The sequence below is a fragment of the Blennius ocellaris genome (genome assembly GCF_963422515.1).
Source record: "Blennius ocellaris genome assembly, chromosome: 20".
Lineage (NCBI taxonomy): Eukaryota > Metazoa > Chordata > Actinopteri > Blenniiformes > Blenniidae > Blennius > Blennius ocellaris.
The window spans coordinates 17,692,111-17,719,271 of record NC_137669.1 but is presented as its reverse complement, the minus strand read 5'-3'; the positions used below and the strand labels follow the sequence as shown (position 1 = coordinate 17,719,271).

The 27,161-nt window shown below is 44.0% G+C and overlaps 1 protein-coding gene across 8 annotated transcripts; it reads right to left on the bottom strand.

The window, feature by feature from the left end:
• Window positions 1-426: 426 nt before the first annotated feature.
• On the bottom strand, window positions 427-26,456 carry ubap2l (ubiquitin associated protein 2-like). Of its 8 annotated transcripts, none has more exons than XM_080516128.1 (30): window positions 26,397-26,456; window positions 24,438-24,576; window positions 23,333-23,410; window positions 22,584-22,694; window positions 21,573-21,747; window positions 20,402-20,557; window positions 20,217-20,262; window positions 17,461-17,505; window positions 14,580-14,686; window positions 14,354-14,413; window positions 14,196-14,248; window positions 13,903-13,988; window positions 13,015-13,195; window positions 12,697-12,895; window positions 12,278-12,618; window positions 11,960-12,129; window positions 11,407-11,527; window positions 10,200-10,239; window positions 9,881-10,076; window positions 9,709-9,775; window positions 9,186-9,516; window positions 7,800-7,888; window positions 7,645-7,698; window positions 7,476-7,557; window positions 6,420-6,643; window positions 6,037-6,142; window positions 4,852-4,977; window positions 2,821-2,888; window positions 2,510-2,704; window positions 427-1,863 (listed from the first exon to the last, which is right to left on the bottom strand). In XM_080516128.1, exons 2-30 carry the CDS (start codon window positions 24,531-24,533, stop codon window positions 1,768-1,770), a joined length of 3,699 nt encoding a protein of 1,232 aa, XP_080372254.1. In that variant the 5' UTR covers window positions 24,534-24,576; window positions 26,397-26,456; the 3' UTR covers window positions 427-1,767. The 8 variants fall into 8 exon arrangements, with proteins under 8 accessions (XP_080372254.1, XP_080372252.1, XP_080372253.1 ...); XM_080516126.1 differs by having other exon boundaries at window positions 2,510-2,738; window positions 2,843-2,888; XM_080516127.1 differs by lacking the exon at window positions 26,397-26,456 and adding an exon at window positions 26,213-26,287 and having other exon boundaries at window positions 2,510-2,738; window positions 2,843-2,888.
• Window positions 26,457-27,161: the final 705 nt, after the last annotated feature.

The following is a 27,161-nucleotide window of genomic DNA, read 5'->3' as shown; positions in this document are numbered from 1 at the left end:
GCGCCGCTCCAGCGCTGGGAACCCCAACCCTCGACGGCGTCAACGAAATCTCCGCTTCCCTCATCTAAAATATCTTAAGTGTAAATCACCTCAATCTGGCTGCTCTCTATATATATATATATAAATATAGGAACATCTGGAGGTCTAGTTTCATTAGGTGCTGTAGATGTTTGACCTTCAGCAACACACACAGACACACACAGCTATAAAACAGTGTAAACAAGAGGAATTTCTGCATTTACACGCCACATGAGAAATGGTTTCCGAAGACATTCACATCCAAAATGATGAAAATGTCTTTTTGTTGTTTATTTACTTAATATTTATATATTTTTACAAAATAAAAAAAATATATGAAAGAAAAAGCTAACAAGTCTGCAAGGATTCAAGAAGGAAAAAGGAGAAAGCCATCGAACAAACAGGGACTACAGTACTTGTGTTTTTTTTATATATGTACAAGACAAGTTAATCCATTTAAATCTTTTTTTTTCTTTTTTTTTTAAAACGCACAGTACAAAAAGAAAAAAAAAATCACTGACAAAAAAAACAAAACAAAACCCCAAAGTACAATTCTGTCCATCAGTATGCATCGCTGCAGGTTTCCTTACATGTCGGGGGGGACAGGTGGAGTTGTCGGGGGGAGGTGGGTGGTTGGGTGGGGGGGGCTCGGAAACTGAATATAAAAGAAAAACACACTGGAAGGCAGACTGGGTGTGCAATGGCCTTGGAACACATTCAACAACTTTCGAAAAAAACAAACAGGCGGGAACGTTTGCAAACTTATTTAAGAATCGGTGGGAACGGTTAAACTGTACAAAGCGGCGGATAATGGGGGGGGGGGGGGGGGGATAAAATAAAATCCTGTGCTCGGCAAAAAAAACAAAGCACAGTACACAGCCACAGCCCCCGTGTGTACAAACATGCACGCAGTCACATGACAAACACACTTCTCCTCACAGTCCAAGCCAGTGAGCTCGCTTATATGTCTTTATATATAATATATCTATATTTGGTAAAAAATAAACTTCACAACTCTACCAATTTAGAGAATTGTTTTCTTCAAACTTAAAACATGGAAAAGAAAAGACATTAAAGAGCAAATTGCGTTTGGAGATTTTCTGTGCGTGTGTGTATGTGTGTGTGTGTGGTGGGGGGGCGGGGGGGGGGGTTTGGACAATTTTCTGCCTAAAATTATTGAAATGGGGGAGTTGAGGGTGAGAAACAAAACCAGCCTGTCCCCCCCACCGTCCGATTTTACTTCATCCCTCCCCTTAAGGGGGAAAAAAAAAAAAAAAGGGGTGGGGAGACGAAAAGAAAGAAAGACCATCCAGGAAATGTTCATTCTTTTAGAAAACAGTTCTATGTTACATACAAGTGAAAGAAAAAAAAGGTGGGGGTGGGGGGGCTGGGTGGCTCGGGTGAGGGGGGATGGGTGGGGTTAACACGATACAAATTCCCAACACTCGTCGCTCCCCTGTTGACGGTGATTTTTCTATCATCATTTGAACTCTGAACGTCCCTCGTGTCGACGCCCTCCTCGTCCCTCCGGACCGCGGTGCTTCTCTTCCTCCGACGGCGCTCGGGGCTGCGAGGAGAGCTGGGCGCCAAGACACCGGGGAGGGAATCTCAGCAGGAGGAGGAGGGACGTTACATGTGGGGACTATCTGCAGACTAAGAGGTGAGCCCCTGCCCCCAGCTTGTTGACACTGTGGGGGAGGGTGGGAGAGGAGGGGGTGTGGGGTGGGGGGGTTGCCCTTCGGTGGTAGGTTAGTTTGCACCCCAGTTGTAGCTGTTGTAAGCCGACTTGTTGATCTGGGACTTCTGCTGAATGGAGGCGTTCTGGCTGCGCTGTCCGGTGCCGCTCTGCGGGGACAGAGAGCGAGACGTCACTTCACGCCAGCACACGGCGGAACGCAACCACAGGAGGATAATGGAAACAATGGCACTGAATTGGCAAGATATAAAACACGACTAAATAACCAAGGTGTCCTTCAGGTCGATATCCAAACGTTGATGCAGATAGTTTCCACCGAACTGAAAACACAGATGACCCACGTCCCTTGAACGTCTCCCAGCAGCTCTGCTAACATGTGCCATTTATGCTACGTTTAAATCAGTTGACCATTTTAGCTTCTCGGCTGAAAAGGAGGAACTGGACACAAACTTGACCGACATGAAGCCACTGATTTGATGAAATTTAAAAACCATGTGAGAATTCAGATTTGACAGTTTATTAGATTTACACAAGAGGTTAATGCGAAGCTGCGATTCTCCTTGAAGTTGCGACGTACTGGGTTGATCAGTACAAGCATGGAGTTTTTCCTTTGTTTGCCGTTTCTCTTTGTAAAAAGCACCTAAATAAACCCCAACTATGTTGTATTTGGGGCGACATAAATAAAGTTTAATTGAATCTGTTACATAAAATAGTCCACTGTGCCTGCTTCTCCATCCGTGTGCCTTCTCTTGGCGTTGCTCCCCATTCTGACCATTTCTAACTCCATGTAATCACCTGTCCGTCCTGCTGCAGGTGGTGGTGCAGAATCTGAGAGTGGGGTTGTTGGTGTGGTGCCAGGATGTGCATGAAGGGGGCCGGAGCGTAGCCGGCGGCGGCGGGGGGGTTGATGGGACCGCCGCTGCCCAGCGCCGAGGGCAGGCTGAATGAGGCGGCCGGCGTCCCGGCGTGGAAACCCTGCTTCTCAAACGACTGCAGGAGGGAGCGAGGCCGAGAACAGTCAGGACTACACGTGTCAAGTTTTAAGAAAGAAAACAAAAAAAAAAGAAGTTATTTTCCCACGGGGAAGAGAAGAATGTGAAATTTACCTGTGTCTTTGTGTAAACAGACCCTGAAATATCTGGTACTCCCGTGTTGCTTGATGTCACGGAGACTCCTGCAGAGGTGAGAGGAAAGAAGAGAAACTTAATCGAAAAACATGGAAACAAGGAAACGATCATCTTTACCTGCCAGATAACAGTTATTCTTTTATAAAGCAGAACATTTACCAAAAAAAAAAAAAAAAAACCGACAAGAAATTCCAGATACAAGCATGACGGTCCGTCTTTCTCGGAGAGGATTGGCGTAATATTTCCTCTCGGCGAGGACGGCAAAGAGCCGAGTGGAGGAGATGAAGAGGGGTGAGATGAGGAGAGGGGGAATAGAAAGATGGAGGAGCAGCGAGAGTGCCGGATGACCACAGCGGCTCCAGTCTGACTCCATGTTGGGGGTGGAAAAAAAACGAGCCGCCGTTTCACCAGGGAAACACTGAAATGCTGGTCAACTGTTCTGACGTGAAAACCCGTCAGTGAGACGGCCAAATAAACCAAATAAACCAGTGGAAGTCCAATTAGCTGACGTCTAATCAATGACTTCTAAAACCTTTTGTTAAAAACATCTGGAAGTTTTGTGTTAAAACATATCCGGCTTCACTTTACCGCTGCAATGACTCACCGTTTAACAACGGGGAAAAAAAAATTATACTTGGATTGTTTGCTCTCTCAGATGTGTTGCCTGTCTTTTTTTTTTTTTTAATATATTTTTGGAGATGAAACTCCAGGAAATTCTGATGTGCAATTTCCCCTTTATTTCCCAAGAGGCTGCAAAACATATTAAGTGAAAAAAAAAAAAAATCTAATTAATACACAATCGTTGGAGGCTACAGTGACTGAAGATGTTTTTTTCTCGTCACGACCTGCATGTTTACTCTGACACAGCAGGTTCGTGTAATAATTGGCATGTGATGTAATGGAGCTACGAGAAAACAGTTGAAAATGGAGGATATGGATGAATTTTTAATGACCACAGGCTGCTCGACAGATGTTTCTCGCTACGTGCTGCTGTTTATGACGGCACAGTCCTGCCACCGATGTGGGAAGTGAAAATACTCTGGACTTCTGTTCCAAGTGACAATGTTAAACTAGTTCTTGTTTAGCACAAAGATTTTGCAGTAAATTCATGAGAACCGTGGAATCCATGATCACGCGGTCATTTTTGAAACAGACGCAAGAGTAAAGCATTTCTTTTACCCACTCACAGCAACTGATTGATGCTTTCAATGGTCATTGTGGAAACGGAGCCATGCAGTGTGTTCAGAAGCATTTAAAGGAATTCAGTGAGGAGAAATTAACCAATTTGAGCGATTCTAGGATTGAAGTTTGACGCATCAGTCCTTGTTCTCGGAAACGTAAATGGGTCCAGTGATGGAGAAGCAACGATTTCCAGGCGATCATTCGGGTACCATGTGTTGTCGAGCGCAAACTGAGCTGCAAATGCTTAATAGTCGGCAGTGTCGGGATTAGGTCTGTACATTTCTATGCTTTTGTCCCCCCCCCTCGTGTTGTAAAAGCCACGTCAATCACAAGACCACCAACTTGTTCTTCTGCAAACGGACACACCAGTAATGACAACATGAGTGACGAGCAAGCAGGACTGAGGGAAAACGCAGCAGCATCGACCCGAGCAACTCATAACCAGCTGGGAGCAGAGAATCGGTGCGGGGCTTCATTTCTTTGCTGGAAATACGGTGGTTTCACAGCACGGCGGACCAATTTAGAAAGGGTATCGAATTAGACCGATGATGAGTTACTCGGGTAGCAGAAACAATGGCAGACGAGGCTTGTAAAGAGAAGGGCAGGCTGCACTGGGCTGTTTGAAAGCAGATGTGGTGAGAGGGTCTTCCCACAGGCACAGCTCATCAGGCGATGAGGCAAAGGAACAAGAGCAGAGGGAGAAAATGATGGTTGGTGACACGAGGAGGAAGACGGGAGGGACAGGGTGGTTCTTGGTTTTTTTTTTGTTTCCCTTTCCTTCTTCTTCTTCTTTAATTTTTTTTAAATTTGGCATGTGGCGGCACTCACCGACTCCAGGCCCGGTGACAGAGCTGGCTGGCTTGTTTTGTGCAGAAGCTGCGGCGGCCACGGCAGTGCCGTATCCGCCCTTACAGAAATCCCCACTCCCTGAAGCCTGGCCCACATCCTCATAGCCTGCAACAGTCAGACACACAGCCGCAGCCCACAGCGTTAGACACACCAGGCAGGGGACGCAGACCTGCCTCAGCTAGCCATTGCAAATGATGCGTCGTGTTTGGGGTTCGGCGCCGTACCACACCCGACGGGTTTTCACCAACATCTCAGGCCGTGCGGCCGGTGCCGGGGGTCAGCCGGCGCCGGCCGCATCGCCTGCGTGGCCAAACCTGCGGCTCACGATCGACGCCGACATCATTTGCAAGTACTATCTGACCCAAGTCTGAGGGGGAGGAGGTGAGGGAGGTGAGGGGGCAAGCAGGGCGTGTGTGGGGGAGGGAGGGAGAGCGAGCGTGAGGTGGGTGATGGCAGAAAGCAGCAGATGGTTCGGCTTCGAACAAATAGGTGTTGCGACCAGAGGTGGTTTTTGCTACGTGATGAACAAAGTGCAAAAAATACAGCTGAAGTGAATCAAGTGGTTGTGAGGATGTGAAGCTGCTGGAGGGATCGCGGCGCAAACCACAGCTGAGTTAGGAATCATAAGGTAGGTGATGGAGTCAGATGTGGATGTGCGCGGGTGATTCGGTAGATGGCAGAGCCCCGAGGGCAAACCTTCTGAAATGAGCAAAGCAAGCCATGGAAGACAGCAGGAAACCAAAACGTAAACCCTCTTGATTCGTTACACTGGTATATCCAGCTGCTACTGTCCAGCCCTCCTGCTGTGTCTAAATGGCAATCCTACATATTCCTGGTAAATTAGGTCAGCGGGTTTCTTCAGCGGACAGGACGCGTCAGGCTCAATCTGAAGACATTTCCACTCCGAGGTCAACGATTCAGGTAAAAAGCCGGCGGCCAAGAATGTTTCGTCACCCGACGCGAGGACAACAAGATGAGACACGAGCACCATGTTTACGCTTGTGGATGCAGCAGTGCTCAAAATATGAAATCTGCACTCCACAGCAATAAGAGACCAAGGTTTTCATAGTGGGAATCGGCACGTAGTCATTGGTATGCAGGTAAACAGAGTGGGACCTGCATGACCCTCCAAACATGCCGGTTCGACACCGTGCAGTCCCTCACCAGTGCTGTATCCATGGGAACCGTAGCCGCTGGCCTGCTGGAAGGGCGTGGCAGAGGCGTTGACGCCGACATTCACACCGTGCTGCTTTGACGAGGTAGGAGCCACCTGGACGAGAAATGAAGACAGACAGTCATTAAGTATAAAAGCGGATAGAGTGAAAGAGACGAGGTGTATTGAATAGGAGGGAGAACGTTTATACATCAAAATATAAGCGACTCCCAACGGTTGTGCGTAGGAATTCTGATTTGAACCAAAACCTGGATGCAATTTCGGGCCCAGTGTAAAAATAAACATGTTGAAATCATTCCAAGATTTTAAAAGGTAAAGAAGCGAATTAATGGAATGCGGTGTGCAGAAATGCATGCTCGATCAATGTCCTCACCGGAAACACAGCAGGTCCGTACTGGAAGGTGTTGGGCAGGCCCGGCATGCCGGTGTAGTACGGGAGGCTCGTGTAGCTGTAGCCAGGCGGCAGCGCCGGGTTGAGGAATGGCTGCTGCGTCGTGTGATGCGTATGCGTCTGCGTCTGATTCTGCTGCGTTTGCGCCAACGTGGTGGCTGGAGCCGGGGACGACGCGTCACCTCGGCCGAACTTGGATAAGTCGCCTGCGGAGGGAAAACGACAGCGGCGTCAATGTATGAATGTATTCACACAGAAGAACGTGGATAGAGGCTGACAGGTGTCGTCACCCAGAAGATTAAACAAGACCATAATGCCAATGGACATTTATGGGAGAATTTATTGCTTTTGGAGACCAAGACTAAAATCAATCATTGGCTGGAGATGTTCAACATCCCACCTTTAAAAACATTTGAACGACTGTATAATTAATAAGTCAGTTTACGAAGGCATGAGTCCAACTCCATGTCGGCTGCAATCACACTTACCTGCACTTGGCAACATTGAAATCTGAGCAAAACTAATAGCAAATTGTATTGCTCTTGGAACATTTTTAAGCTAGTTAAGCAGCAGGGGCACATCTTTACCAATTATTTCCTTTTGTCCATACGTTCATAAGTTACATTTTATCTCTGTGGTTTCTCCTCTGTTCTTATTCTGTACCTTCCTGTTGGATCTCAGACAGAGGAAGTGCAAATCTGTGATCTGTTTTCTCTGCTCATCACGTCTTCAGCATGTTGATTAGCTTGTCGTCTGATGTCAACTTGTTTGTTTTTCTGCGAACACCCCCCCGACCGGTGCAACACAAAAGCTGCTTGGTAGAAACCTGGAGATCGAAGCTACAAACCATCTGCTTGCTCAAGATAGTTTTGAGGCTTTCAGTCTAGTAAAAGTGCCTTGAGATGACCATGTAACTTATTGGCACTATATAAAATCAACTGAATATAATAATTGCTGCCCCCCCCCCCCCCCCCCACCTCCATCAAATTCACTTCAGTGCATCACAAACTAAAACTGCTTAACCAAGCGCTGTCTCACCAGAGTACGGGTTGCTCGTCAGGCTGCCCTCCCTGCCAGTCAGTGCCGTTGTTGGAGTTGCAAAGGGAATGCTGTAATAATCCTGCGGGAGAGATTACCACATTCAATTCAAGTATTTACAACTAATATTGATCGATTTCTTTTTACTTTTAAATAAAGGAAAACCCACCAGCGGTATTCTCGTCTGCAGCATCTGTAGGTCATCGTAGCCGTACACCTGAGGCTGAGGGGACGCAATCGGTATATCAAACGTCGTTCCACTTGTGCTCGGAAATCTTAAAGCTTAAAATTGCTCAACTTCTATTAACTTGAGTGCAAACTCACAGGGTACGCGTGCAGTAGTCCAGGAGCCACGATGTAAGGGTTGGGCAGTAGAGGGGGCACTCCAGGTGGCAGGTTTGGAGGTGCTTTCCCTGGAAGTAGGAAATAAATATCATGTCTAAACAAGTTGATCAATAATTCCCGCTGCATACACTACATACAAAAGCTTGCAACAGTTTAAGGTCAAATGTTAAGAAAAGATGCAAGAACGAAAAAAATTTATAATCACAAATTTTTTTCAGGCCCATTTTGCACATTTTTGTGTAATAAGTCTGCAAAATACGGACCTTTTCCACAATGACAATAAACAATAATAATAACAGACTCGTAATTGATATGAAGCCACATAAGGAAATATATGTACTTCAGACTATATCTATAAATGATATCTTTCTAACTATGTCAAACCCATTTAAGTGTAATTGCTCGATGAAGCAGCATCTGCCACACTTCAAGCAGCAAAAACAAGTGCTACAAAATTCCTCTCCGAGCTGCATCAATAAATGACGAGCCTGCATTGCATCACGTGACCCAGTGTGCACCAGCAGAGGGAGCAGAGAAGAAAACCGTTTCAGAGAGCAAATGTGTTTGACATGTCAGAGAAACAACAAAGAAAAAGAAGCTTCTGAAGAACCAAACGATACGCGATGAGTCACAATCACGGGAAACCAAAAACGGTCAAAGGAAAAGCAAATCACCAAACCCCAGATAAAAACACGACAACCGTGCCAAACAAAGGAGGGGCCTTCACTGTTATTATACCACCGGTGTAGGTTACCGACATGCAAGAAAATAAAGTTCTTACAGGAACATGATTAGGATTAGACCTGCGACAATAACTAATTTTACTGGATGATATATTGTCCTATAAATTATTGCTGATAATATCACCAAAAATTTACCACAAATACAATGATAATATATCATAATAATGCAAGTATACACTTTCAAATGCAATAATCTTGTTTGTTATGTTTCATCATTGTAATTTGAACGTCAAGAATAACCGGCAGCGCAGGTAAGCGACGTCTGCCCCGGTGAAAAGAACGACAAATTTCCTTTACAAATTAGGATTACAGGTAACCGTGTCAAATACCCAGATCAGACATTTATCAGCTGCATTAACACCATTTTAATTCATAATTAACACTGATGCTTTATTTAGGTTACTGGATCTTCTCCCTGGCATGTACGTTCTGACAACACTCCCATTAAAACCTTACAATGTATAAATATATAGTAAAAGACCAACACATCCACTCTGGCGATGTCGACATAAAACTGCCAAGCGGTAATTAACTCACTGCTACACTGACGGCAGGATTTTAAGGAAAGTTATACACGAAAACTGAAGAAGCCCATTTCCCTGGTGTGTTCGTATTATCTAACCTGAGGATGCTGCAGAGCCGCGCGAGGATGAGTTTTGCGAAGAGGGAATGGCTGAAGCCGACGTAGAAATGGAGATGGTGGCGGCAGCTGCTGGCGGTGGAGCCCCCATGGAGGCAGTGTTGAGGCCCATGGCCAGACTGCTGACGGGGCCAAGACCGGAGGGGGCCGACACGGTGGCAGAGCCCACTGAGGAGCCCTGAGGAGCGCCGAGGGACACCTGTGCGGCGGCCACAGAGGAAGAGGAGGAGGGGACTGACGAAGATGGAACGGCCGACACAGAGGAAGGGAAGGACGACGAGTGCAGGCTGGAGTCGCCGTCGACGCCGGGGTGCTGCGGAATGGGGGGGGGGAGGAAGACGCTGTTCAGAGTGATGAAGTTGCATCTGAATTAAGGGTCAAGCTAATGCGCCTGTCCGCCATCACAGGAAATGTAGCTGAAGCTCGGAGGAGCAAGGAGCAAATAATGCCTTCTGATTGGTTCAGGCAGAATCTGCTACATCACACTGACGGATGAAGCGCTCACCAGTAAGCTTGTGTTGGATGTCCTGACTGAAGATGGAGCAAGGCTGTTCTGTTGTGATGGATGAGAGCTGGAAACGTTTCAGAAAGATCGACAACAGTTATCAGTTTTCACAATGCTTGAGTTCGAACTGACGCCATAGAACTTGAGATACCATCAGTTCCTCGTGACTCACTTGTTGTGCTGAGGGGGGATGGTGCTCGGAGGCAGGTCTTTATTATGCCCGAGACCACTCAGGGATGCTTGATTGGATGTGGTCAACAAAGAGGCGGCGCCTGACCCAGTGTCGGTCAGCGTGCCCATGCTGGAGACGGACGAAGGCGCGACGGAGTCGGGCGCCGGCTTTACTGAAACTGCAGAGCCTGCTGCAGCTGGGAGACGGGAAGAGATGATAGAAAGGAATCAAAGAGTAGAAATCGACAAATTAAAAAAAAAAATGCACGAGGCAATTTTAACATTTTGCAGAAGTGGAGACAGAGTAATTTGACACTTACCTTCAACAGATTGTGATGCTTGTATTGAACTGAAGCCATTCTGTAAAAGCAACAATGGAAGTGAGCTCACAGGTTTCCATAGAAACAGGCCATTGATAAAAAAAAAAAAAAAAGTTGGGGCTTGTCTGACTCTTAGAAACAGTCTCCAAGACGCTTGTTTGAAATGCAGAGCATTTTAACAACGGGTCAGGTCTGACGCCAGCGGTGCATTACAATGAACACCACGCAATGCAACGGCTGCACTTGGAACAATGAGGGGATCAAATAACACCATCTGCACCAAGCGTACACTTTATGGAGAACACCTGCTCCCTGTGCACGTCCAACACTTCAGTTAATGACCTTGGAACGTTAGAATTGTGCTTCACAATAAAGGTGCCGGCTACAGACTCACTTATGTTTTGCGTTGGATACATAAAGAGGCGTCTATCTACAGGAAGTCAACAAATACGGACCAAATGCTGCAGTGCCACCGGGAGTCATTGGAGTCAGTGTTGGGATTCTAAGAAGAAAACTGAGTGACATCCTGAGATGCTTATTGGCTCAGTTGTCTGCCATGTTACCTCAGATGAAGGTTTCTTCAGAGTATAATTTGTCTCATTTCTGCGACCAACAATATGTTATTTATCTTCTAACTGTCCTTTAAAAAAAAAAAAACAACAACTTATATTTAACCAAATGTTTACAATTAACAAAAAAACACAAAAACAACTTTAAATCTTTATTTTAGGTTGCCCGGCTCATCTATTAACTCATTAAGAAGCAACTATATATGAGGATGTACCTTGATGACAGTGGATGACAACAGAATGCTGCTATAGTACTGTAGACGTAGGATTAAATACATTTTATCCCACAGTAACCAAAGTAGTCGTTCACACAATGCCATTAATCAATGATTCGGGTGTGGTGGGAGATTAATGCTATTGTTGTGAGACTTGACAGAAATTCCAGACCTTGAGCGAGGATAAAGAGTTTTTATAATTCACACCTTCCCACAGCGAGTCATAATTGTTTGCTATGATGATGTAATTATCGTGCGTGATCCTTTCCAGTTGATTCAAATGACCATACATGCACGACTTCCTGTACATTGGTCCTGGCACACACTGCAGGAGTTCATTATCACAATATATTTCTGCAAATGCAAGAACTTGGACGGGAAAGACTAAATATTTCAGTAAACGTGATTAAGAGAAGTCCTTACTTTGGGCTGCATGTCTTTCTGGGGGGAGGAGGAAACTGAAGGTGGGTAGCGGCGTGTCTGAGGCGCCCTCTGATCGTACAGGTCCATCTGGCTGGAGTTGGACAACGCTGGAGCCGATTCACTGCAACGGCATTAAACAAAGCAAAGTTTGATTGGATTAGTTTTGTGTTCCTGACTTGAATAATGATGAAAACCCCATTTCGACTTTTAAAAAGCGAGACCATGCATCAAAATTCAGTAATGTTCATTGTAGAACACAAAGGCTGCATACTAAAGAAAACAAAAGCTAAAATGCAAATCAAAAGTAAAAAAACACTGCATGAATCTCCAAAACTTGTAAGAGTCTTGTTTTCAGACACAGGTGTGAAGGAATAATGAGGCACAATCCAGAAATGTGGTGCAGCATTCATTATCCAAATTAATTATTCCATTCATGTAGTCTAAATAGAAACGCTAGTCTTGGGATTCACCAGATGGCACCAAATAAAAGCCTTTTCTAAAAGTGTGTGTGTGTGTGTGTGTGTGTGTGTGTAAGATATTCACATGTACCAACCTGGGGCTGGTGTAAAGACTGTTCTGGACCTGGTTGCCTGGTGTGGTGGTGGAAGAAGTGGACTCGTACTCCGGCAGGACCGGCTCCGACCCAAACTGCAGCGCTCCGAACTGCAGATTAAGGCCCGAGATGTCGGTTGAGCCAGGCATCTCCACCGCCATGGCGGGAATCTGAGGGTGGCGAGAAGCATTTTTTGAACTCCAAAACCTTTTATTGCTATATTTTTGAAAGTCTAGGGTTGAATGATTGCTTTCACAGTCGGTGAACAAATAAAACAATGCACGTTGCAAATAATCGGCGATATGAAAACAATCTTACCTTTGTTGTGATGGAGGTCCTCTTCTTCTGCTGTTTGAGTTTGTGTTGCTGCAGGGGCAGCGGACTTGAACCCTGCGCGTCCGATGAACTCGGTGAAACCTGCTGCACGAGAGAAGGAATGGCTGCCATTTTGGGGAGGGAGGAAGCAGGCGGAGGCACCACATGGGGCGAGGATGTCGTCTGTTGCGGTAAGGAAGAAGGCGAGGAGACGGAAGAGGAAGGAGGCAGGCCTTTGTCCTGCAGGAAAACATCTAACATGGACGAGGTGGAGGTGGCGGCCTGGTACGGCTGCCGCTTTGTAAAGGGCGTGTGGATCGCAGAGTCCGTCTGAGTCTTCATATCTAGACAATGAAAGAAAGTATATTAAAAAGCTGTAAAACTGTACTTTGGCAATTGATAATCAAGGCCGTCCTCCTCACCGTATTGTGCCAGTGAGGCGGCGCTGGTGTCCCAGGAGGAAGGGGTCGTGTTGGGGGGTCCGGTCTGGGAGTGCTGAGCTGCCAGCTGAGCCAGAGCCTGTGCCGTTTTGTACTGCTCCAGGAACTGGGAGCCAGTGGTGCCCGAGCTCGCAACTTTGGGGTCCCCCACCTCCCCGAATCCCTTGCTCAGCATGCTGACCTGCAGTGTGCAAACCGCAGAACACCAACGTCACAAATAAAACGCAGTAGCGACAGCCGTCTAAAAAGCCTGGGTGCATTTAACTGCTCTGTGACAACTGGTGTTCTCAAGAGCCTCACCATGTTGTGCTGGGAGTACGGGGTGCTGGAGGACGTTTGAGAAAGCGGCACCCCTTGCTTGGAGTTGCTGAAAACCAGTGATTGGGACAAGGAGGGGGGCTGGGTGGCGTCCATGGGGGCAGTTTCTGTCTCAGAGGAGGATGAGGGTGGAGTCTTCCCCAGAAGCACTGCGATGTCAATCCTACAGCAACAATTAGAACCAAACGATCACAACGTGACCTTTATGTTCCCTCCGATTAACGTTTTTTTTTTGGTTTCCTCATTCACACTTGATTAACCTGCAGATTTTTTTTTTTGTCTGAAGCCGCAGGGGATGAATAAAACCTTTAAAATAACTTGGCCTTTTTGAAGTTGATGGCTTTGTGGTGAGATGACAGCATTTGTTTTGTGTTCAACATAAAGCTTGTTTGAACTCGTCTTCAATGATTTGATCACATACCATTTTGCTTCTGCTGCATCATAAACTTCTACTCATGCTCTTATCAATTCCAACTTTAACTTGCCCAATTTGGGAAAAACTACAATTTTCTTCTAGACATAAATAATACCCTTTGCTTCATTGACTAAAAATATAAAAGGGATGAACGGTGGTTGTGATATGAACATAAAAAGAAAGACAATTCTTGAGTTTGTTACCAAGTACTACAAATATTCACAATCATATGCAGTCCAATAAAAGTGTTGGTGCACAATTAAGCTAAAAAACAAACTGAAACTCATTTCTGGCCCAAGACCTTGAGCCACTAAATATTACAATTTCCATTGGTGTTTATAAAGAAGTAAAAGAAATCGGGTAAAGAAAACCACACTTGTAAACACAGGAAAAGGTGCTCGCTGGCAATTTTTTTTCATTCAAGCAGAAAGTTGGAGTTTGTTGAAGCGACTCACCTCTGTCCTTTGGTGATAGTCACATTCTCTTGAGGAAGAGGCATCGTCGCCACGCTGGAAGCTGTGAATACCTTGGGCTCTGAAAGCTGCGGAGGAAATGACAGTGGGAAAAGGGAGTAGTTATAATTGGAAGGGAAAACATTGAGCACTAATAACACAAAACATTTTCCATCAGCGATATTGCTGCGGAAGCTAATCAGATTATTGAACAGATACGGTCACAGATTTGCAGGGTTTTTTTTTTTTTTTTTTTTTTTAAACAGGTGGATGAGATGAAGCCCTTGAACACTCACATCTTCATTATATTCCTCAGTGCCCCACTCCTCCGGAGCAGACCTCCAGGCACCTGCAAGCCAGAGAGACGGTTCAATACCATTACGGTGGGCAAAGAGAGCTTCAAACAGAATAAGCAATGTCCAAAAAAAAAAAACACGAGAAAATAAAGGTTTACCAGGAGCAGAGTCAAACTTGGGTGGATAATTTGTTCCCTCTCCTGCAGAATACTCCAACCCTGGAGACAAAGAGAGGCGATGAGCTCCTGCAGTGTATCATACTACTTGTATTATAGGGCACAATCCTAAAGCCTCCTAACCTCTGAACATGACGTTGTATTTGTTTGCGCTGTGAAAAAAGGAACTGCTTTTATTGGGTTGTAAGCTCTTAACGAATGAACTTACTTGCTCCCTCCTCCATCTCCATATTTCCCGTGTTGTTCCAGGTACTGCCGCTTCCGTAGTTGTCTTCTGTCTGGGCCGGCTCTGCGTAGTCAGCAGGGTTGAAGGTTCTGGTGAAGAGAAGAGTTGAGAACTGAGTATGTGCAATTAACAATACCAAACAACCCGAGTGTGTACCAACAACATGAGCCCAAGGGAAGAAGAGAAAAGGAAGAGGGGAAAACAAAAAAAAAACCCCACGAGAATATTTCTTATAACAAGGGAGGCACAATTTGTAGAAGTAGGAAGATGAGAAGGTTTAGTTTTTTTCCTGTAATATTCGTGATGCAGTCATGTGTCCGATTGTAAAAGTGTGCCCGTTTACAGGTTGGGTTCAATTAAATGGAGATCTGGTATACCCGTTGCTTGCGTGTGGTCCACTTTTGGAACGTCACACATGGCACAAACTAATGCGGACGGATTCCATTTGAAAAGCACATCTCCATCGTCTTCTCAACCACTCTAATGCCGTTTGATGAAAGTGTCAACCCAGCACAGACTAAAGAGCTCGAAACCACACACAAAGCATGATCGACTTCCGAGCTCAGCATCCTTGCAGCAGATGGCATTACTTGAACATCACTGAGGAATTCCTGCAGCTTTTTTTTTTTTTTTAAATGCCCTTGTATATTTTATAAGCGGTCACATTCTCAGTTGGTAAACGCACCCCCACAATGAAAACACGTGTGCCACATTACGCTTAGCAATACACACAACAATGTTATGGTTATTTTGCAGAATATATATCAAAACAACCATCCAGAATCCATTTCCCCCCCCCTCCATGTGCACACATAAAGTGAACCTGATTACGATGCAAACGCTGCTTTATTTCCACCTCTGAGGTTGCGCTTTGTCCGCTGCGATTTTGTATGTTAGTGCTCAAAGTAAGTGAATCCTGCAGCACAATAAACACAGGGGCCAGAGTCATATAGAAAGCCAATCTCACTTCACCTCCGAACAAACTCTGTTGCAGTGTACTTGAAATACGAGCGCAACACAGGATAAAAAAAAGGCCTCCAAATGAAACCAACACAGGATGCAACAGGCTTCAGAGATGCTACATGCTTGTAACACGTCTTTTAACGGCAGGTGCAACGTGTTGATTTGGGCTTTTAATGTGTTCTCAGCTGACAAAGACCGCAATAATCCAGCAACGGTTGCTCAAATCCAGCACACAACCTTTTTGTTGACGTGATAAAAGTCACAAAGCACGAAATACTTGAGCGTTATATTTGTATGTTTTAGTTGAAGGTTAAAGATGCCGATGCACAACCTTTTTTGGTGTGTGTTCTCCCAACTTTTGTTAAAATCAAGTAACTGTACCTTAAGTTCCAGACCCGACAGGTGTGATGGAAGATGTTGGAATGCGGTCAACTAATTTCCATTTGGACTAAACTGAGATTTTGAATTTAGATTAAACTTTTCTTAAAACAAGAAAATGGGGAAATGCTGAGAAAATTCCAAAGCGTTGGCAGTGTATTCTGGCTCAACATTTTCTATTAGTTTCCGGAAGCTATTATAGTTCGGTGCAGGTCCGGTTTGACCAAAGCAATGAATTTAATTTCCTATATTATAGTGGAAGATTATGCTACTTTAATATATGTATTAGAAAGCAGGGAGAGTGCGTTTCTTATTTTTAGGTTTTACAACACAAATATGAAGGCAGCATTTTCCTCCAGCCACAATAGAGGATGAAAAATCCACCAGGCTGTTTGAGATAATTTCTGACTCTTATCTGTTAAATGTACAAATCCAAAACAAGTATCAAAAAATGTAAGACTTAAAATCTTGGTCTATTTGGTTCGCTTCAGGATAAGATACATTTCATGATAAAAGAAATGCAACTAAAAGGGCGGTGACTTTACAGTAAAGTGTCTTTGGTCCAAGAATGACAGAAATGTGTCATTTAAACAGTGTTATATAAGTATATATTATATATGTACGACACATTGCAAAGGTGGGCCGAACAACTTCTAGTTGTATGACCTATGAATCTCAACTTGCTATAAGCACCTCACATCTAAAAAGCCGTCATTGATTCAGGCTCTACCTGAACCTCAGTTGTGCGTTTCTTTTCTCAATGTGTGTGAAATGTTTCGCATTAATGCACCGAGAGGCGTGTGCAATGTAGGTAAATGCATCCTTAAGTAGAGAACATTACGCCGGTTTAGCTTAATTTACTTTAGCTGAAATTGCACTTCCTGCAATGTGATTATGCATTTGCATATCACAACGTTGATGTTGAAGCAGTACGTTGTACAGCCCGAGTTATAGCTGCTCTCGTACAGGTCAAATTCACACTGAATAATAAATACAGTTGAAAATAAATCCAATTTGTAGCTCCCATCTTAAGATGTACTTGATAGAAACACTTCAGAGAGGAAAAACTGGAGTTGTAAAAGGAAAAATAAAACAGAAGAAACCTAATTCCAGCTTTTACGGTTTGTATATTGAAAATAAGCGGCATTAGGCAGCAATTGAAGTTTCTGTAGTTACTGAGCAACTCTTTCCTGGTACGGCATGTGTTTCATTAATGCGACACATCCGTGTAAACTGAGAAAATTACAGCGGGTGCAGCCTAGCAACATGATCATGTGCAACACTTTCTCCTTTGAGTCAAGCCAAGCAGCTTTTGGTTTTTTTTGTCGGAGATCCTTCCTGTGCAAATCACGCTGCATTTATGGCCTGAATGAACAGATTTAATGTCAAGGCTCGGAAAGACTACATCCTATTAATAGGAGGAGTAGTGGTATTTTCTGTTTCGATAAGATCCTGTTTGAAGGCTCAAAAAGCTCCCGATGAAAAGCAAGAGTAACAGACACACCAGAGGCGATTCACTCACCTCTCACCTTCAGCAAAATCATATCTGGGCCCCTTATCAATCTGGCTTTAGAGGAAAAACAACAGCAACAATTACAAGAGGAACAACAAAGTAAAAGTTGAGAACAAAACTTCAGTATTTCACACCACAATTCAATGTAGCAGCAGCCTTCAAGCTGCCTGAGCCAGCACTGTGAATACCACTCTGCACCGGTCAGTCACACCGCAAGGCCAAAGCAAGCCGGAGTACTTTTAGTCGCAGCGGGTCGATACAATGTGCAAGAAACCCAACTTGCAATTGGCTTCGATAATGCAACCACAAAACCTGAAGCCAAGTGATAGCAGCGACAGCAGAAGTAAATGCAACAATTATTTCTATTGAAAACCACCTGAAAGTTCAATACTGAGGTTCATGAGCCAGAGAAAGACAAAGCATGCAGACAAGATGCTTCTGGCAATGCGAATCCGTCACTGAAGTAAAACGACAGGGGATATTTGCAGCTACCTTGACCCTGATTAGTGCAAATGCCAAAGAGTTTTGTAGAAGCGTCCAACAACCACAGTCGCCGACTGTCCTCATATTCCGTTATGAACGAGGAGGTGCAGAAATGCAAACCGTTTCTTTTCTGCAAACGTGACAACAGATCACAAACACAGAGGCAGCTAACTGTTCCGTCAGCGAGGCAGCGCCCCGAGCCGTCAGACACTGTGGTACCACTGAAAACAGCTCCCGACATAATAAACAAGAGCGCTCATTCTCGGCACCAACAGTTCAATGCATTGCACATCTTTGAAGCAGAAAATACATCTAGTGTTGAACATACAGGCGATCTGAATGGAGCAGTTAGTTTAGCTTTTATGTAAAGTGACGGCTGTTTTATCACCGAGTCATTCAGTTAACCACACCCGTCACAGTAATTACCAAACTGGAGTTTTATTGAGTGAATACGACTCCTCTCTCCTTATAGGCTCTGCATTTATTTAATAAACATTTTTTTATATTGGAGACACATGGAGGATATTTTCGTTGGTGATGCGTCAGGCTGAGCTGTGATCTTGGCTGTGGAGAACCGTCACTACCCAGGGTGGTTCAAGGCACCGGTGTCAGGAGCTGCATTTACCACAATTATTCAATGAACTAAATTCAACCATTTAATTAGAAACGGCTTTTGTTGGAGCTTGTAAGATTCACTATCATTAGAAAAAGCTGGCAGCATTCTTAAAACATAGCATCAGTGAATAAGAGACCATAGACACTGCACTGCAATACAGTTTCCTGTATTTTTATGCTCAACAACAGGTCTGTGATCAGAGACTAGTTTTTTTTTAATGCACAGAGTAAACACCCCTGATAACCTAATACGTCTTCTAAAGTACTGTTAAACATTTGCATTTAAAATGAGAGTTTATTTGCAAATTTCCTCTCATCTGTATTGAAGAGCAGCACTCACTTTTTGTTTTTAATTTGATGCATGCTTAGATTTATAATCAGAGTATCTGTGCGTGAGCTGAATAAAAAGTTGCCTGAGCATCAATTGAAAAGCACAAAACAACCAATGACACACACAGACCCGACCTCTGTCCCCTCAAAACCACAATAATAAACAGATTAAAAGGCTTTTCAGAAGAAAAGACTGCTTCTTTTCCAGCCAGGTGCTCTTCGAGACACAGATGCCAAGCTGGTACACTGTAACCGCTGGCAACTGGATGCAAACACAACAAAACTGTTGGTGTACTGAGGTGCATATAAAAAACAAAAAAAACAGACATCTCGGCTTGCATTGCACGATTGCTCCATCAGGTCAAGTCTCCAACAACATTATCTTAGAATCTGGTTGAAAAACTGTTTGAGACACGCGAGTCGAGAAATGCTAAAACAAACATGTTTAAAAGTGAAAGATTTTTCCATAGGTTCAGACCGTGAAGATCTTGCATGAGGTTACACAACCTTATTGGTTGCATGCAAGCACGTCTGAACCATAATACAAGCCATCAGTCAGACTTTGGTCATCCACTTAAGTCTTGTGTACAATCATACCGTATACTCATGGTATATTGGACAATTGATTTGTAGTGCAGGATTAATGCTTTAAACAGAATCAGTCAAAGTCTCAGTGCAGAGAACACCATGCAGCTCTTGACCTCATAAGCATGAACCACCAAAAAGTAACCTGTGCCTCTTTAGCAGACCCCAAGACGATTAAAAAAAAAAAAAAACTGCAACATCACATTGCACCCGACTGCTTATGCTTGTCATAATGAAATCCTGTGGATTGCACTGCAGCGGCTCAAGCTTTACTGCATTGTAGCTTATAAAGTGACGATGAAATGAGTCAAGCACACCAACAGTGGAAAGGAAAAAGTACTTCCTCTGGTCTGACTTCTCACTGCGAGATGCCAACTCATCAACTGACATGTTATTAATGGCACACGCACACAAACGAACAAACACACAAACAACAGGCAAAAAAAACACAAACAGAACAATGCTAGAGCCCAGGGCCAGAGAGCAGAGACTTTAAGGATCACCAGCTGCGCCTCCGACACCCTCCTTATTGTTTGTGTCGAGATTTCATTTCTAAATAAAATGTTTAGACATGGCACTCTCTGTAGCGAGGTGCAGCCCACGCTGTTGCAACCCATTGGCTGCTGTATGCCCGCCCTCCGTTGGATTAAAGCTAAACAATAGGTTGGGGTCCTGCTCTCTGGTGACCATGGCAACAGGTAAAAGTGGAACAAAAGGCCCTCTGGATTTAGGCAACGCAGGTATTCCCTTACCCCATGCCCTGTGCCGAAAACCTGCCGCCTCGCCGTCCAGACACTCCTGAGGAGACAATGAGAGCTCTTGTCGGACTCTTAAGTTTGACAACTACGACGACAAAAATGAACATTAAACACGTAGAAATCAGTTATTTTGGTTATATACACTTCATTGAGGAATTTGACCAAATAGGAATACTTACCGACGCTTCCCCTTCCTCTGCCTCTTCCCCTTCGACCCCGGTCTGCTCCTCTTCCAGCGCCCCCGGCTGCTCCTGCACCTACAGCTGCTCCAGCACCTCCAGCTGCTCCAACACCTCCAGCTTTGCCTCCATCCAGACCGTTCTCCTGACCACGGACTTCAGGAATGGAGGAAGAAAAAAAAAACCAAAACGCGACATTTACCTTCTGCATTGCATCCATGTATTACTAGTGTACATAAAGACTCTATAAAAGTGGTACTGTACTAAAAACCTGAGTGGCTCTTCATTCAGCAATCAAGATGAATGATTAATCTTATTATTATTAATCTTATCTAATCTTACTCCGGCCAACGCTTACAAGGGCTCACAGAGTTCCTGCTGCAGGGCTTCAGATAGGACTGAGAAATACCTTCTGGTGCTAAGCAAATAATGAAATAAACATAAAAGGTAACAAGACGTATTCAAACTCAGCAACTACTATAGTGCTGATAAAGTTACTAATTTGCAAAGTTAGTGTGATAATTTTCTGGTTTACATCAAGTCATGTTTTGGTTTATCTGACCTACACTCAGGAAACGTGCAATAAAGTATTGCTGCACAAAAAAAAGAAATTCTATGCTTTGCTATACAAAAATATTTCATGCATAAATAGCTCTGAAAAAACGTGCCAAACCAGCGAGTATCAGTATAAATAGCAATTACTGCAGAATATCTACAAGACATGAACTAACTATGCTAATATGTTAAATATAAAGTATTTTCAGACACGTCATCCCCGCTTTAGCATGGCCCCATGTTATTTAATGTTAATTATGCACAATCTGAAACAGTGCAAAGTGCATGATCAATACTTACAGTCTAAATAAGACAAACCTTACAAAACTATCTGATAATGTGAGGGGAGACTGACAGTCATTTACTACTCAAAAGAGGAACAAGGGAATGTGCATGGTTGGAGAAGTGACATAGTTCATTATGGAAGTTACCCAAAATTCCTTTTAAATGCGTACAAATAGACATGTACGTCAAGCGATTAATCACAGAAGCATCTTCCTCTTGCACCCTGCAGCCTTAATAGATCACAACTCGTCTGTTTTGATTTGCGATAATGATGTGATCATGTTGGTGAAACAAGCGAATACATTTGGAAGGATGACTGACAAACACTCACACTCTCGTCCCCTGCTGGCTCCGCGGCTCTTGCGTGGAGCCCCCCCTCGACGGCGTGCGGCGTCTTTTTCTGCCCCTTTCTCTCTGTTCTCTTTTCCTTCCTCTCCGATGTCTGCCTGGCTGGTCTCCTTCTGACCCGACATCCCTTTCTTCTTTCCGACCATTTCCCAGGAGTCCTTCAGAAATAAATACCGCATTATAACAGGGGTTCTCTTTAGGCCGGTGTATTAAAGAACTTGCAGTGTTTGTATTTAGTCAATCAGACAGAAAGGAAGAGACGGTGAGGGTCAGTTGTTAAGTGAGGGCACTTATTTCAGTAAAGTTATGTATAGAAAACTTAGCTCACGGTGGAACTAGAATCACCCCAGATGCTCTACATCTGACCACTTATAGGACTGTCCCTATGACACAGCACTTTAGATATATATATTAATAAAACTCTTTTCTTCACTGATTCGATATCTTGACAGACTAAGGAACCGACAAGCTCGTATCAGTTGTGATTAATGTGCTGCCAAGATGCATTTCCACTGAAATTGTGCTTCATATTCTACTAGATACCACTACACTCGGGCGAGTAACTATGAGGGATCATGAGGTTGATCTGTGCTGCAGTCGAGTCCCGAGTACAAACCGCACTCTCATCAAAAAATAATGAAGGAACCATTGCAGTTAGCTTAGTAAAATCTTAAAACTTAATTGAGGCGTGACAATCCATTTTACTGTCACACGCCAATAATTAAAAATCAATAATTAAAGCCACGGCACTCATCTTTGACACCATGCAAGTGGAGTCAAAAAGAAACATCGCGACCGACAGAGGAAACACAGAAAATATGTTTCCAGTTAACTCCTCCTGGCACTTTTTCCAATTTCAATGATAAAACTCTCCCCATGTTGATAACAAGCTCAAAGGGTTCTGACTTGTACAGTTGTGTCCGCAATGAGCTCGCTCAAGCAAGGGGGCCACCGATTTCTCCGGAATCTGATCCTGACAAGAGCAAATACTCACAGTGTCTGGGCTTCCCTCCAGCAACACGTTGATGGCTCTGTTAACGTCCCCATTGCAGTCATGCAGTGCGATCATAGACTCATCCTGGTCCTTGCCTGTGATGTCAATCAGCTAGAAAAAAACAAAACAAAAAAAACCCAACACATTAGCAATTACACTGAGGTGAACAACTGACATTTGTTGTGTTGCATTGTTTGAGGAAATTTAAAAAAAAAAAGACAACTTGACATATTTACATGTTCTACAAAATTTTTTAAATACATTTCAGTGCTTTAAGAATAAAAAAAAAACAGAGTGTGATGATGTGTGACGTTCAACCCTCTTTCAGTCTCTGAAACGGTCAGATCGGCTATCGTTTTCTGGAAAAGATCAACTTTTACCAGGTCCTGATAACCTCTTAACTGGACTTCATGACTTTAAATGACATTTTTGAGTCTCCTTTTTTTACATTTATGCTCAATCAATGTTGACACAAACAATCTGATGCCAGATTCTGTAAGATTTTACCAAAAAGTTAAAACAAATAATAAAAAAAAAAAATTCATTCCATATCATTTTAAGAGTTTAGACACATTTTCAACAATTATTCACATTTTACAAGGAATAGGCTAACTTTTTACAATCTGCCTTTAAATATCTAAAGTGTTATCCAGCATACAAACATATTGAGTGCAAAGCGTAACGGGCGTAACACTAAAACAAGGCGCTAAATAAAGCACAGCGGAAGGAAAAGAAGTCCATCTGCTCACCTGTTTGACCTTCTCTTCAAAGTCTGCATCATTGTGGTCCGAAATCATCTGTGCAAGTCGGATCTGCTCTGCGGTCGCCTGTTCAAAGTGCAGTGGAATATCCAACATTTGCCTCAGCAAGCACAAAATTTGCATCTTTTTTTATTAAACACATCCAGACATCTGTAGAATTTAAGCCGGAGCTTCAAAGTTAAGCTGACAAAATGAAGCAATTTTGCTGCAGACGCTTCAGTTTAAGACAACCGATTACTGCATAATTAATTGTTTTGGTATTAGTTCCATCTGTAGCACATTTTTTGATGTACACAAACAAAACGGAGAGAAAAAGCTTGCAGTTTAACATGCACACGGAAAACTAAACTTTCAAATTATTTAACATTAGCTAATCACAAACGGGTTTTATTTTTTGCATTTTTTAATACAGATCATCTTGTCTGTCATAAATATGATCCGTCTGCTCTAATGAACTCATAAAACCTTGAAAACAATATTATGTCTGATGACTAACCCCAATTATCTAAATGGATACGATAGAACTACATTTAAATCACAAAAACAACACTGTAATAAAGCTAAAACTACAAAAAGAACAAAAAGTATTTGTTAGCCAGATGAAGTTACTGTCATTTGTTTGCATAGTTGACATCATTACAAGTTGATAAAGCAGCAGTGCATGTTTAATGTACTGGTAAATGTAAATGCCGATAATTCTTGATGAGTTAACATCCGCCACAAACACTGTACTAATAAACTTGTCTGTGCAGTTACTTTAAAAATCAATAAATGAGCTGATCAGAGAAGTTTATGCAGAATTTGTAATCCTTAAATCTAAAGATCTGGGATTTCGCTCCCAATTCTCAAAATATGTGGTCCACCTTTGTGACAAACATCAAGGGCTGTTTTGCATTAAACCCCACAACACCTTTCAACTTGAGGTATGCATGTGATATCGGCAGCTATGCTAAACACACTGCACTGATTGTTGATGTGCAACCAGCTGAAAACAACTAAATGATAAGGAAAGACAAACCTAAAGCTTATGTTCGACAATCAATGCAATCATTGTGCATGTGGGCAGTGTGACGGGCAGTGCGAGGGAGGGTACCTGAGGCCTCTGCTTGTGCTGTGTCTGGCTCTGTGTCTGGCCCTGTGTCTGCTCCCAGCTGCCCCGGGCTCGGTTTCCGCCCATGGACGTCATCATTTACAGTATATACAAATAACAGTATTTACAAAGGAATTAACACCTGTGGAGAGAGGGACGAGAGAGGCATTAAAGACTTGTGACCACCGGCCAACTTCAGCCCTGGCGCAGTTCAATGCAACTTCCTTAATCTGCCTGGTAGCCTATTGTCGAGTGGCGAGGAAGCTGGCAGTGGTGCGAACTCAGCTCTCAGAGACGCCGAGAAAATGTTGACAAAGGGTGTTTTACTGCGCGTCTTTTAAGAGGACAACTGAAACTGAGGAGACGCGCGAGTTTGACCCGGGAAACAAGAGTGCCGTGGTGCGTGCTGCTGCACACAAAGCTAATCAGTGCAGAGCGCCGGTTAACTTATTTACTTCTCCAGATCATGATGCAACACTCTCAGCGGTGTTTAGTAATCCCCGGTGTTTTACTTCACCCACACAGTGCGAGCCCACCACACTGGGATTTGTCCCACCACAGTGCACCTGTAGTATTTTCACACTTGTGGTACAAACAGCTGTGTTTTCTCACAGTTTCAACAAGACATCTTAAATCTCAGTGAATGCATCAGGCAACTGTAAACTAAAATACATTTTCCTCTGATAGATGATGGACAGCCTCAAGAGTTTAAGGGTGGTGCATAAACTAGTTTGTTGGGAAATACCATTTCCAATGACCAAATATGAACAAAAAGAACTTTATATTATCATTGCACTGCACATAAATAATTGTGGATAATAATGAAAAATCATCACACAGTAATTTGCTGTGTTTTATATAAATACACACAAATTTATGACAGACATTAGGATAAGAAAAACCAGGGGAGGTGGCTGCAAAGAGGGGGGAGGGGGGGGGGGGCACAGAGGAGGCCTGAAATTAACTGACTCCAACGAGAAAAGTAACGGGTCAATTCATCTGAAATGCATTCCGATCCAAATCCCACGGGGGCTGCTTATAGCCATCAATAAAACCGATAAAAAAAAAAAAATCACTGAAGTAAATGGATCAGAGATCAGCTGCAACCACACACTCCAGCCTGTCAAGTGCATCTCCACTCGATCACAAATTGTTAACCTTGATATCGACTCCTTAATCTACGTTACGTAAAAGCCTGTTTTGACTAGCCCACAAACAAGCCTTGAAGCCAGGGCCCCGAACGACACACAAGCCACCGTTCCTGGCCAGCCACATGGCTCAAAAACGCTAGCCGAACGAGCTAACACTTGACGAGAGGGGGGGAAAGAGAGAAGCGTCCAGCCTCGGTGGGCTTCCGCTTCTCACGGCTTCGCCTCATGGCGACAGCGAGGCTAACTTCGCCCGCTAGCACGGGGGGCTAACCCACTTAGCATCATAGCCAACAAGTTAATTAGCCGAGCAAGTCCGGGCGAGCGGTTTCGCAGGGAGCCACCGGACAAAACCAGGGGGAGGAAAAAAAAAACGCCCATACGCCGCTGGTTATCCGCTAACCACCGTGCTAACTTAACCCAAACGAGCGTCGCCTCGCGCTGCCACACGGCGTTAGCCGCATTAGCGAATTAGCAGGTCTATAATACTGCACCGCCGCTCCGGACATCCACGGCAAGGTAGTGGAGCCGGTGCAGCCTGATTCCCGTGACGTGGGCAGAGAAAACGCCGAGGCTGGAGGAAGGCCTGCAGGCCCCGTGAAATGAAAATAAATAACAGGCGATACTGACCAGAAACCCTGCTCAATAATACACTCTGCCACCCAACCGGCCGACAAGTGGCCTCCCTGTCGACCTTCGAGTCGGATCGAGGACGGGGGGAAACAAGCCCTCAGCGTGAAGTTTACACAACTAAATGGAGAAAAATGAGACGAGCCGACTCGCTCACACAATAAGCGAGAGACTGTGAATTTACCTGTTTCTTTTCCACTCTGACACCACGGAGAGCCGAGTCACGTGGTCCACAGAGCGCTTCGAGGAAACAGGAGCCGCACCACGTGACCGCTTCGCGAATATATTTTATTCCATCAACGAGGAGCTGACATGTCAGAGCAGGGATGCACAACACCACACACAAGCATAAAAGGCATTGCACATGAAATAACAACACGAAGAGAAGAAAAATGACCCCCCTATAACCGAATAATGTTAAACACATTTCAGGGGCCATATACAGCCTCATCGAGAGTGGATGCAGATTACACGTCACAAATTTTTTTTATATTTTCATAAAACCAAATAATTACTACTGCAAATTAAGACAATCTCATCATAAAGACGATTTTGATTATGTCGTCTTCTTCAAATACAGTGAAATGTCCTAAAAACATCTATAGCTGGTGCATTATTTTTTCTTTTCTTTTACAAACTCATCAATATCTCAGCTAAGTGTTGCGTTGTGTCCGCGACTCATAAGACTAAAGAAAAAAGAAAAGAAAAAAAATCAGCGCTTTCTTCTCAAATTGTTTCTAATTTGCTTTGTGGATTGGTGGGCTGGATGAGAGCCTCTTGTGGGAAGATTTTGGCCCACGGGTCTTATGTTTCACACCCCTGCTATAACCCCTCAATTAAATACTTTTAAAAGTGAAAAATCAACCTTAAAATCATATGAGATTGGCTCCAACGTCCCCCAACCCTAAACTGGGTAACTGAAGATGTATACATTGACAAGTCAGTCCCT